The sequence below is a fragment of the Camelina sativa genome, chromosome 8, assembly GCF_000633955.1.
Source record: "Camelina sativa cultivar DH55 chromosome 8, Cs, whole genome shotgun sequence".
In the NCBI taxonomy this organism is placed as follows: Eukaryota; Viridiplantae; Streptophyta; class Magnoliopsida; order Brassicales; family Brassicaceae; genus Camelina; species Camelina sativa.
This window is the reverse complement of record NC_025692.1, coordinates 4,577,232-4,588,379: the sequence shown is the minus strand read 5'-3', so window position 1 is coordinate 4,588,379 and position 11,148 is coordinate 4,577,232. Positions and strand designations below refer to the sequence as shown.

The following is an 11,148-nucleotide window of genomic DNA, read 5'->3' as shown; positions in this document are numbered from 1 at the left end:
TGAAAAAAAAAAAAAAAAAAAAAAAAGATTCGCATGCATTAATTGAATTCTTGGCTTTCATTATTAGTTACAAAAAAGATGTGCTTATGCTGATTTTGTGGAATCAATAATTTCTTCTTGATAGGGACAATGAAGCAGATATGATTGACAAGATTGCTATGACCATTTCAAATGAATTGAATTCTACACCATCACAAGATTCCGAAAATCTAATTGGAATCGACGCTCATATGAGAGAGATGGATTCTCTGTTATGTCTGGAATCAACTGAAGTTAAAATGGTGGGGATTTGGGGTCCTGCAGGTATTGGAAAGACAACAGTTGCCAGAGCTTTATTCAACCGGCTCTCTAAAAACTTCCAACACACTATTTTTATGGAGAATGTTAAGGGAAGTACTAAGAGATCGGAACTTGATGGCTATGGCTTCAAATTGGGTTTGCAAGAACAGTTTCTGTCTGAAGTTATTGATCATAAGCATATGAAGATACAAGACTTAGGTTTGGTAAAGGAAAGATTGCAGGATCTGAAAGTTCTTGTTGTTCTTGATGATGTTGATAAATTAGAACAACTTGATGCCTTAGTGAAACAGTCTCAGTGGTTTGGTTCTGGAAGTAGGATCATTGTGACCACGGAAAATAAACAGCTTTTGAGAGCGCATGGGATCAATTTCATATACGAGTTGGGCTTTCCATCTAGAAGTGAATCTCTTCAGATTTTCTGCCAATCTGCATTTGGAGAGAGCTCTGCACCAGATGGTTGTATGGAGCTTGCTACTGAAATAACAAAGCTTGCTGGCTATCTTCCCCTAGCTCTGAAGGTTTTGGGGTCCTCTCTGCGAGGGATGAGCAAAGATGAGCAAATATTAGCATTGCCTCGACTCAGAACCAGTCTTAATGAGGATATTAGAAATGTTTTAAGATTCGGTTATGATGGTTTACACGAGAAGGATAAGGCCATATTCCTTCATATTGCGTGTTTATTCAATGGTGAGAACGTTGATTATGTGAAGCAAATACTTGCAAGTTCTGGCTTGGATGTCAACTTTGGGCTTGAAGTCCTTACCAATAGATCTCTCATACACATATCGAGATGCAATCGTACCATAACGATGCACAATTTGCTAGAACAATTGGGTCGAGAAGTTGTTTGCGAACAATCCATTGACGAGCCTGGAAAACGTCAATTCTTAGTGGATGCTTCAGAGATATATGATGTACTTGTTGATAACACTGTAAGTCAATTTTGCTACGTTACTTTCATTTTTAAGTTCACTACAATTTCACATAAACGTTACTTTCAATTGATATTTGTGTGTTTCAGGGTACTGGAGCTGTTTTGGGCATATCTTTGGACATATCTAAGATCAATGAGTGGTTTCTTAATGAAACAGCTTTTTGTGGGATGCATAATCTGTTGTTTTTAAGATTCTACAAGTCCTTTTCGAGTAAAGATCAAACCGAGCTGCATTTACCTCAAGGCTTGGATTATTTACCCCGTAAACTAAGACTGCTGCATTGGGATGCATTCCCCATGACATCAATGCCTATGAGTTTTCGTCCAGAGTTTCTTGTTGTGATCAATATGAGAGAGAGCCAACTCGAGAAGCTGTGGGAAGGAACACAAGTAAGTTAATTTTGATAGCTCTCCTTTCTCAATTCGCATATATTATCATTTGATTGTTTTTCTTTCTTTGTTTCATGTGGGTTTCTTTTAGCCTCTTAGAAGTCTAAAGCATATGGATTTAAGTTTGTCTGAGAATCTAAAGGAGATTCCAGATCTTTCAAAAGCCGTAAACATCGAGTAACTCTGTCTCAGTTATTGCGGAAGTTTGGTGATGCTACCTTCCTCAATCAAGAACCTTAATAAATTGATTGTTCTTGACCTGCAGTATTACTCAAAGCTATAATTTTTTCCCTGCAATATGGACTTGGAATCCCTTAGCCTCCTTAACCTCGATAGATGCTCACGATTGGAAAGTTTTCCAGAAATATCTTCGAAGATTGGATTTCTCTCTCTCTCAGAAACTGCAATAGAGGAAGTTCCCACAACAGTCGCTTCTTGGCCATGTCTGGCAGCATTGGACATGTCAGGCTGCAAGAACCTTAAGACATTTCCATGTCTTCGAGACACTATAGAATGGTTGGATTTGAGCAGGACAGAGATTGAAGAAGTCCCTTTGTGGATCGAAAAACTCTTTCGGCTCAATAAGCTATTGATGAATAGCTGCCTGAAGCTAAGAAGCATCTCTTCTGGGATTTCTAGGCTGGAACATATCGAGACACTAGATTTCTTGGGGTGCAAAAACGTTGAGAGCTTCCCTGTAGAGATCTTCCAGAGCTCTCGGTTCTGTCATAATCTGGTGATGGAGATGAGAAACATCCATAACCCTGATCTTCCTCGACCATTTTATTTCAGGAACAACTATATTGACACCATTCCAGATTGTATCACACGTCACTGCAAGCTGCCTTTTCTGAATTCATCAGGAACAATCTCCAGTGATATGGAGAATAATTTCATTTGGTTCGATGAAGATTAGGGAAGAATGGCATGATTATGACGATAGTGATGAACATGCTTGTTTTGGGGTTGTGAAAGATGAAGCGATTAGAATCCGGAATTATTCTAAGGAAGAGAGCAGAATCGAATATACCGGAATCTGATGATAATACTTCTCCGGTTAAAGTTGCCCAAAGAGTTTATATGTACACTCTCTCCAATACGATCATGATCGACCTATTATCATCGCTCTGGCCAGGTCTTATCTTTTTCCCTCTCTCTGTTTCTTGTGATTCTTGCTTCGATTTTGCTCATCTCGTTTGCATGTGCTTTGATTTTGATTTTTTTTGGAGAAGTTCTGATTCAAGATGCAAGATTCTGTTGTTTGTGTTGATTTTTGTTTTTTTCTGTTTTGTGCAGACGTATGAAAAGAGATATATCACAGAGTGGCTAAAGCATGAACGTACATGTCCCAAAAGCAAAGAAGTTCTCTCTCACTGTTTTTGGATACCTTTGTTTAATAGTTTGTACAGTCGCTTAGAAATCTCAAGAAGAATTGAGTTGCTCCCTCAAATTGGCGAACAACAGGAGATCCTCCTGCTCTCAGAATTAGATGATGGTAGGAACTGGAAGTATGTTTAATACGTCTATTGTGAGAATATAAAGAAAAGGTAAGGAGCAATTTTTAATAAGTAGTAATTGATGAAGGGAGACAAATCTATATGTGTCAACATCGTTGATCTTCTTGGAGAAACGAAGCATCTATCTCTCTCCTTGTAAGTCAACCTTTACTTTAGTCTTATCTAGTTACTCTTATATATGTGGTTATGCCTTACTTATGTGTCAATACAAAGTCTCTTTGTTTATTTATCTCTTTGCATTGCTTGTTAAAAACATTGTTGATTATTTCATCGTGCTCTTTATTTATGACTTCTACTTGTTCATCTCTGTCTCGTAATTGGATATACCAAGTATTCCCGAGCTTCTGTGGAAGAGACGTCCGCAGAGCCTTTCTTAGTCACATTATGAAAGAGCTCAGCAGCAAGGGAATCACACTCTTCATTGATAATGAGATAAAGCGAGGCCAGTCTATCGGTGCTGAGCTCATACTAGCGATCCAAGGATCAAGGGTTGCGATTGTTTTGCTCTCGCGTAACTACGCTTCTTCAAGCTGGTGTTTGGATGAGTTAGTGGAAATCATGAAGTGCAGGGAAAATAAGCAACAAACAGTGATGCCCATTTTCTACGAAGTGGATCCATCTGATGTCAAAAATCAGACGGGAGATTTTGGAAAGGCCTTTGACGAAACTTGTGGGGGAAAGCCAGAAAAGTTGAAGCAGGCATGGAAGCAAGCTTTGAAGGATGCGGCAAGTATAGCTGGTTATCACTCTTGCAACTGGTTCGTTCACTTTTTTTTTACTTTCAGTTGCATATTTTGGTTCTAGCTTTTCTTTTCTGATTCCGGTTTTAAATGGAGGCCTCTGTTTTTGTTAGGTACAATGAAGCTGATTTTATCAACAAAATTACCTTGGATGTTATGGGTGTGTTGGATTTTACACCATCAAGGGATTTTGATGACTTTATTGGCATAGGAGCTCGTATCACGGAGATAAATTCTTTGCTGAGCCTAGAGTCAGATGAAGTGAGGATAATAGGGATAGTGGGTCCTGCTGGGATTGGTAAGACGACTACTGCCAGAGTTTTATATAACACCATCTCTGGTGGTTTTAAATTCAGCGCGTTTATTGAGAATATCAAAGGAAGCTATGGGAGGCATTGTTATGAGGACTATCCATTAAAGTTGTGTTTGCAGAAACAGTTATTGTCTCAAATTTTCAACCAGAGGGATATTGAGGTTTCTCACTTACGAGTTGCTCAAGAAAAGCTGGGAGATAAAAAAGTATTGGTAGTTCTTGATGGAGTGGATAGCTTATGGCAACTAAATGCAATGGCAAACCAGCCTGGATGGTTTGGCCACGGAAGTAGGATTATCATTATAACCGAAGATAGAAAACTCTTCAAGGCACACGGGATCAGTCATATTTACGAGATGGAACTTCCAACAGGATATGAGGCTCTTCAAATCTTCTGCCTATATGCTTTTGGTCAGAAGTCCCCATATGATGGTTTTGAAGAGCTTGCTTGGGAAGTTACTGAACTTGCAGGTGAACTACCGCTAGGCCTAAGAGTTATGGGATCGTATCTACGAGGAATGTCCATGGGCGAGTGGATAGACGCACTACCAAGGCTCAGGTCTAGCCTTGACGGAGAAATTGAATCATCTTTAAGATTTAGTTACGACGTCTTAAACGATAAAGATAAAGCTCTTTTTCTGTATATTGCCTGTTTCTTTGTTGGTTTCAAGGTGGATTACTGTAAAAGATGTCTTGCAAACAGTGGTTTGGAAGTCAACCATGGCATTCAAATCTTAGCTCATAAATCTCTCATCTCTACTACAGAATATGGACACTACTTGCAGATGCCTCGTTTACTGCAACAAATGGGTAGAGAAATTGTCTATAAACAATCTGTTGACGAGCCTGGAAAACGACAGTTCTTGATGAATTCCGCAGAGATTTGTGATTTACTTGATGAAAATACTGTAAGTTTCTTTTTACACCTGTACTCTGCTGTTTCCTTGGGCTTTTAGGGCTGAGATTTTTTTTTCCTTTTGAATTAGGGTTCTGGAACTGTTCTAGGCATAATATTCCATCCTCCAGATATAGAACAAGAAGTCAAAATAAGTGAAAAGGCTTTCGACAAGATGAATAATCTCCAGCTTTTTGTAATCAGCTCTAATAGGTCAAGCTACCCCGAAATTGGCTACGTTAGTAGCTTATTGTTACCCGAGAGCGTCGGCTGTGGTAGCTTATGCTTACCTGAAGGCTACGTTAGTACCTTATGCTTACCCGAAAGCGTCCACTCTAGTAGCTTATGCTTACCCGAAGGTCTCAACTGTCTACCCGACAAACTCAGATTATTACATTGGGATTGTTGTCCATTGAGAGTTTGGCCTTCTAAGTTCTCCGGAAAGTTTCTTATCGAACTTACAATGCGTCGAAGCAAACTTGAGAAGCTTTGGGAGGGAATCAAAGTAAGTAGTTGGCATCTTGTTCTATTGTGTCGTGCGTGATTAGTCATTTCTCTAAAATGTACCTTTTTCTTTCTTTTTTTTAATCTGTAGCTGCTCCAACATCTTAAGCGGATGGATTTGAGACATTCCAAGAATCTGAAAGAGATTCCTGATCTCTCAAAAGCCACTAATCTCGAGGAACTAAATCTATTTGGCTGCGAAAGTTTGCTAGAGCTCACCACCTCTATAGGGAATGCCACTAAGCTTACGAGATTGAACCTTGGCGGTTGCTGCCTTTTAAAGGAGCTCCCTTTCTCTATAGGCAATGCCAGAAATCTCCAATTTTTTAGTCTTTTGGATTGCGCAAGTTTGGAGGAACTCCCGTCTTCTATGGGTAGGTTAGTTAATCTAAAGGAGTTTAATCTCCGCAACTGCTCGGAATTGGTGAGACTCCCCTCCTCTGTTGGGAACCTTCACAAATTGCCGTACTGGGATTTGAGTGGATGTAAAAAGCTAGAGGCGTTTCCTACCAACATCAATCTGAGAAGCACGGCTATAGAGGAATTTCCTTCATCATCAATCATCTTTTGGTCTTGTCTTCATAGCTTGAATATGTTAGGGTGTAGGAATCTCAAGGAGTTCCCATATGTTCCTGACAGCATTGTGGAGTTGGAGTTGAGCAAGACAGGGATAGAGGAGATTCCTCCATGGATTGGGAATCTAATTCATCTGCGTAAACTTCTTATGCATAGATGCAAGAAACTGAACTTGATATCTCCAAACATTTCGAAGTTAGAGAATCTTGAACTTGGTTTGAGTTTTGGTTGGATTCTTTATCACGATGATGGGGATGATGATGAGAATGGTGAGGATGAAGAAGAAGCAGTTGACGGTGATACTAATGGTCATGGTGATGGTGATGGTGATGGTGAGGATTGCGATAATTACGATGGTGAGGATAAAAATGCTCTCTGGTTTAGTTTTGATTTGAATTTCTATGACGTTGATGGAAATGATGATGATAGTAAGGATATAGATGGTGGAGAGGACGGTGAGGATGAGGATGAAGATGAAGATGACGGTGATAGTCATGGTGATGGTGAACATTGTGATAATTACGATGATGAAGATGGCGATGCTGACTGGTTTAGTGCAAAGATCGTCGTGACGCATTGGTCTTTAAAGTCAGACTTCGATGCTCATAAGATTATACCGATATGTCTACCCATGAAGGCTTTTACATCTCCGCTTAGATTAAATTTCAGTTGCAATAGGTACAAGACTCTTCCAAATTGCATCACACATCTCTCCAGAATAACGGAGCTTGATATCAGCAACTGTACAAAACTCGCAACACTTCCACAGCTTCCGGGCACCCTTTATTCTCTAAATGCAGAAGACTGCATATCCTTGAAGAGAATAGACGGCTCCTTTCCAAACCCAGAGATTTTTCTAAATTTCGTTAACTGCATCAGTCTGAATCCGGATGCGAGAGAGCTCATCCAGACATCAGCTTGCAGATATGCCCTCTTACCCGGCGAAGAAGTTCCTGCACACTTCACTCACCAAGCTACGTTGCGCTCATTAACTATCAACTTGACTCCGAGGCATCTTCCTTCACTTTTGAGATATAAAGCCTGCATGTTGCTGTCAACTACTGGCTGCCATCCGCATTATGAAGATGTGGAGGATGATGGTGATTATGGAAGGGATGACTATTCGGTGACTTGTAACGTCAGGGGTAAACAGAATGGCTTTATTGTTCCATATGGATCAACCTGTCCCTATGTACCAGATCTACGTGGATTTACAGAGAGGCCAAATGGTCTGTATATTTTTGAAGGTTCTTTCTCTCTAAACCAGGATTTCCCTGAAGCCAAAGAAGCCACTGTCAGCGAGCTTTTGTTTGACTTCGTGGTCTATGCAAAATTCTGGAACGTGAAAGCCTATGGTGTACAACTTTTGGAGGTTCGTTATCGTACTCTTGACGGAGAAGAAACTGAAGACGAAGACTGTATGGACAGAAACATGGAAAAAAACAATGAAGCTGAAGAAAGAGATCAATGATGAACTGATGATGGTGAGACGAGGAGGAAGAAACCGATGAGATGTAGTCTTGCGTAGATGATGATGTTGTTTTTTGACCTCACTCACACATCTTTGAGGTCAGCTCACTCATGCTCTTGTTCTCTCTATTTTACTCTTTCTTAGAAATAAAACAAGATCACTTACTCTCTTACTCTCTACTGAGAACGAAGTGCGCCCAGAGATGCATCACATGATCAGTGATATATTCAAAATCGAAAGTTCATGTCATTGGATCCAGATCCTAGTTTTGATGTCTCACACTCTCTGATATATGCATCATTTTAACAATTTGTCTCCCTTTTTCTCTCTCGATTTTATTATAAAGAATATCTTCTTGGCTTCAAGTACATAAAGTACAAGATCTTTATCGATTAGTTTAAAAAAAGATTATACATTTACGTTTCGTTTTTTGTCGACCGTTAAAAGTGTAAATAGCACAAAGAGGGATGCTAGTTGAAAATTGGGACCAAAAAGTAGCATAATCATGACACATATAGGCATATAAAAACACCGACCTGCAAATGTGAGTCGCACACAATTAATGGAGACTCCGCAAAACCAGCAAGTTCGAGTGGATGTTATCTCTTGTATTCTTCTAAATGCTTAGCTGTTCGCTGTCATATTCATGAAACGGCACACACTTTGATCCCTCCCACCCATTTTTATTCCCTCTCAACTCTCACTCAAGCCAGAACTCGTTTGACTCTCTTTCTTTCTTTTATTGTAAAAATGAACTCAGAACTCATTTGACTTTTGTCATAACTTTATATATTCTTTCGTATAATCGTCTAAATCGCGTTCAACAAAGCTTATAATTTGGTTGGGATAAACGAACTAAACTTCTTGAAAACTATAGTCTATAGGCCAGTTGAGAACATTGCTCATTTTCTTTAAAATTTTGAAGGCATTTTTACTCTTTTTTTTATTCAATACTTGGGAAAAAAGAAAGTAACATACTCCAAAATGTTGCTCATTTTTCGTATACTCAAACTAAAACCACAAGAAATGTAAATCGTGTGGTTTACTTTTATTTGATGAGCAACATTCCAAAACAACTCAAAACAAGTAGACTATTCTATATTTATAAAAGAAATATATAAACGTATAAACTTATATTTTGATATATCGATAGTGATGAACATGTTTGAAATATGAGACGAGAGGAAAGATAAGTATTAGATGGTGCCACACAGCAATGTATGGGTAAGTTAATCACTATAATCTATAGTGTGAACATGTCCCTATTTAGTAAAAATATTAAGCTCTTCTCTATTTTTCGTTTACCAATCAGAATAGTAAACCGCGTCGAGTAAGTGGTTCACATTACCAAAACAAGCATACAACTTAAAAAAGTATATACTAATTGCAGTGTTTTTTTTAGAACACTACAATTTTAAATTAAAAAAAAAAAAAAAAAAACAAGAAAAGAAAAAACTAGAGTTTTAAAAAATAATGTGAACACTAAACTACCAATTAATGGTCTAAAAACAATTTTATTTAGTGGAATAATTAAAAGTAACAGTTCAAACATAACACGGAATTCTTAATTAGGTAAAAAAAAAATCAAAGCATGCTAAAGAATTTTTTTTATTAATCACAAAATCTTAAAATTTCGATGACCAATCAAAGTCGTCTGTTAGCTAAAAAAGCTATTTCCCAAAAAAGTATGCTGAGAATGATGTAATGACGTGGCAGCCTAAATACACACGTGGCATCATACGCAATTAAAACCATAATCAAAGTCTAATTAAATTAACTAACAAAAAAACAAGAAGAAGATGAATGAAATGAATGTATAAAACTCGAAAATTTCCAAAAACTAAAAAAAAAAAAAACCAAACTGATTCATCTCTGTAAATTGCAAATTCCACGAAGTTTCTAGGGTTTTTTTTTTTATATTTGCTTTGAGTTCGTCGAGAAATCTGCGGCTGAGATGGCGGATTCGACGGCGGACGCGACGGAAGCAAACGCCGCCGATACACTGAGGCGGGAGTTACAGAAGGTACTGACGGAGATTTTAAACGACGGAGGAGGGAAAAGCAAAGATCTTGGTGAGACGACTGATGATGAAGCTGCTTCTTGTTTTGGAGTTGTGAAAGCGATCGATGAAGCGATTAGAATCTTGAATTGTCTGAGGAACAGAGTAGAATCGAGTAAACCGGAATCTGATGATACTATTGCTCCGGTTAAAGTGCCTAAAGAGTTTATATGCACACTCTCTAATACGATCATGATCGAACCTGTGATCATCGCTTCTGGCCAGGTTTTATCTTTTTTTTTTTTTTTTTTTCCCTCTCTCTGTTTCTTGTTATGATTCTTGCTCATCTCTTTGTTTGCATGTGTTTTGATTTTGATTGCATCGAATATTTTTGGGAGAAGTTATGAATTCAAGATGCAAGATTCTGGTGTTTGTGCTGATTTTGGTTCTTTTGTGTGCAGACGTATGAAAAGAGATATATAACAGAGTGGCTAAAGCATGAACGTACATGTCCCAAAAGCAAAGAAGTCCTCTCACACTGTTATTGGATACCAAACCATTTGATCAATGATTTGATTACGCAATGGTGTCTTGTTAACAAAGTTGATCGGCTAAAACGTCCCTCTGATGAGATAGTTACTGAGCTGTTCACTAGTGACATCGAAACACTGCTTCAGCGAGTTTACTCTCCCTCCTCGGTTACGGATCAGATTGAAGCTGCCAAAGAGCTTCGCCGTCAGACCAAGAAATTTGCAAATGTTCGTGTCTTCTTTGTCGCTGGGATCAGTGATTCGATCACTAGGTTGCTTAGTCCGCTCTCTGCTTTGGGCGAGGGAGTTGACTTGAACCCCGAGCTTCAGGAGGATATTGTCACAGCGTTGTTCAACCTCTCGATTCTTGAGAAGAATAAAACAGTTATTGCTGAGAACCTTCTAGTGATCCCTCTGCTTACAAAGTGTCTGAAACAGGGGACAGCTGAGACACGAAGAAACGCCGCAGCGACGTTATCGTCACTTTCAGCTATTGATTCTAACAAGATCGTTATTGGGAACTCTGAAGCAGTCAAGGCGTTGATTGATCTTATCGAAGAAGGTGATATGTTAGCCACAAGAGAAGCTACCTCCACTGTCTTTAACCTCTGTATTGTATTGGAGAACAAGGAAAAGGTGGTTTCAGCGGGTCTGATTCGTGCGGCAACCAAAAAGATCAAAGCGGGAAGCAATGTGGATGAGTTGTTATCTCTCTTGGCGTTGATATCTACACACACGGGGGCTATTGAGGAAATGGATAATCTAGGGTTTATCTATGATCTGTTCAGTATCTTGAGGAAACCGAGTAGCTTGCTGAATGGTGAGAACGCTGTAGTGATCGTCTTCAACATGTGTGATAGAAACAGAGACAGGTTCAGACTGAAAGTGGTGGGAGAAGAGGAGAATCAACACGGGACATTTACGAAACTTGCGAAGCAAGGATCAGTTCGTGCGGTGAGAAAAGCACAAGGGATTTTAC

General features: G+C 39.0%; 2 protein-coding genes and 1 pseudogene across 3 annotated transcripts in view; all 3 read left to right on the top strand.

The window, feature by feature from the left end:
* Window positions 1-3,276, top strand: part of LOC104706141 — a 4,522-nt pseudogene extending 1,246 nt beyond the window's left edge.
* Window positions 3,298-8,000, top strand: LOC104706142 (disease resistance protein TAO1-like). The gene is made up of 4 exons (XM_010422283.2): window positions 3,298-3,899; window positions 3,995-5,102; window positions 5,181-5,594; window positions 5,685-8,000. Exons 1-4 carry the CDS (start codon window positions 3,328-3,330, stop codon window positions 7,638-7,640), a joined length of 4,050 nt encoding a protein of 1,349 aa, XP_010420585.1. The 5' UTR covers window positions 3,298-3,327; the 3' UTR covers window positions 7,641-8,000.
* The window catches only part of LOC104706139 (putative U-box domain-containing protein 46), a 2,209-nt gene continuing 505 nt past the window's right edge, over window positions 9,445-11,148 (top strand). Inside the window, exons 1-2 of one of the 2 annotated variants that reach the window (XM_010422280.2) lie at window positions 9,445-9,924; window positions 10,101-11,041. In XM_010422280.2, the coding sequence (XP_010420582.1) occupies window positions 9,595-9,924; window positions 10,101-11,041 (1,271 nt within the window). In that variant the 5' untranslated portion in view covers window positions 9,445-9,594. Of the gene's footprint in view, window positions 9,925-10,100; window positions 11,074-11,148 lie in introns of both variants that reach the window. The other variant, XM_010422281.2, reaches the window with a different exon arrangement.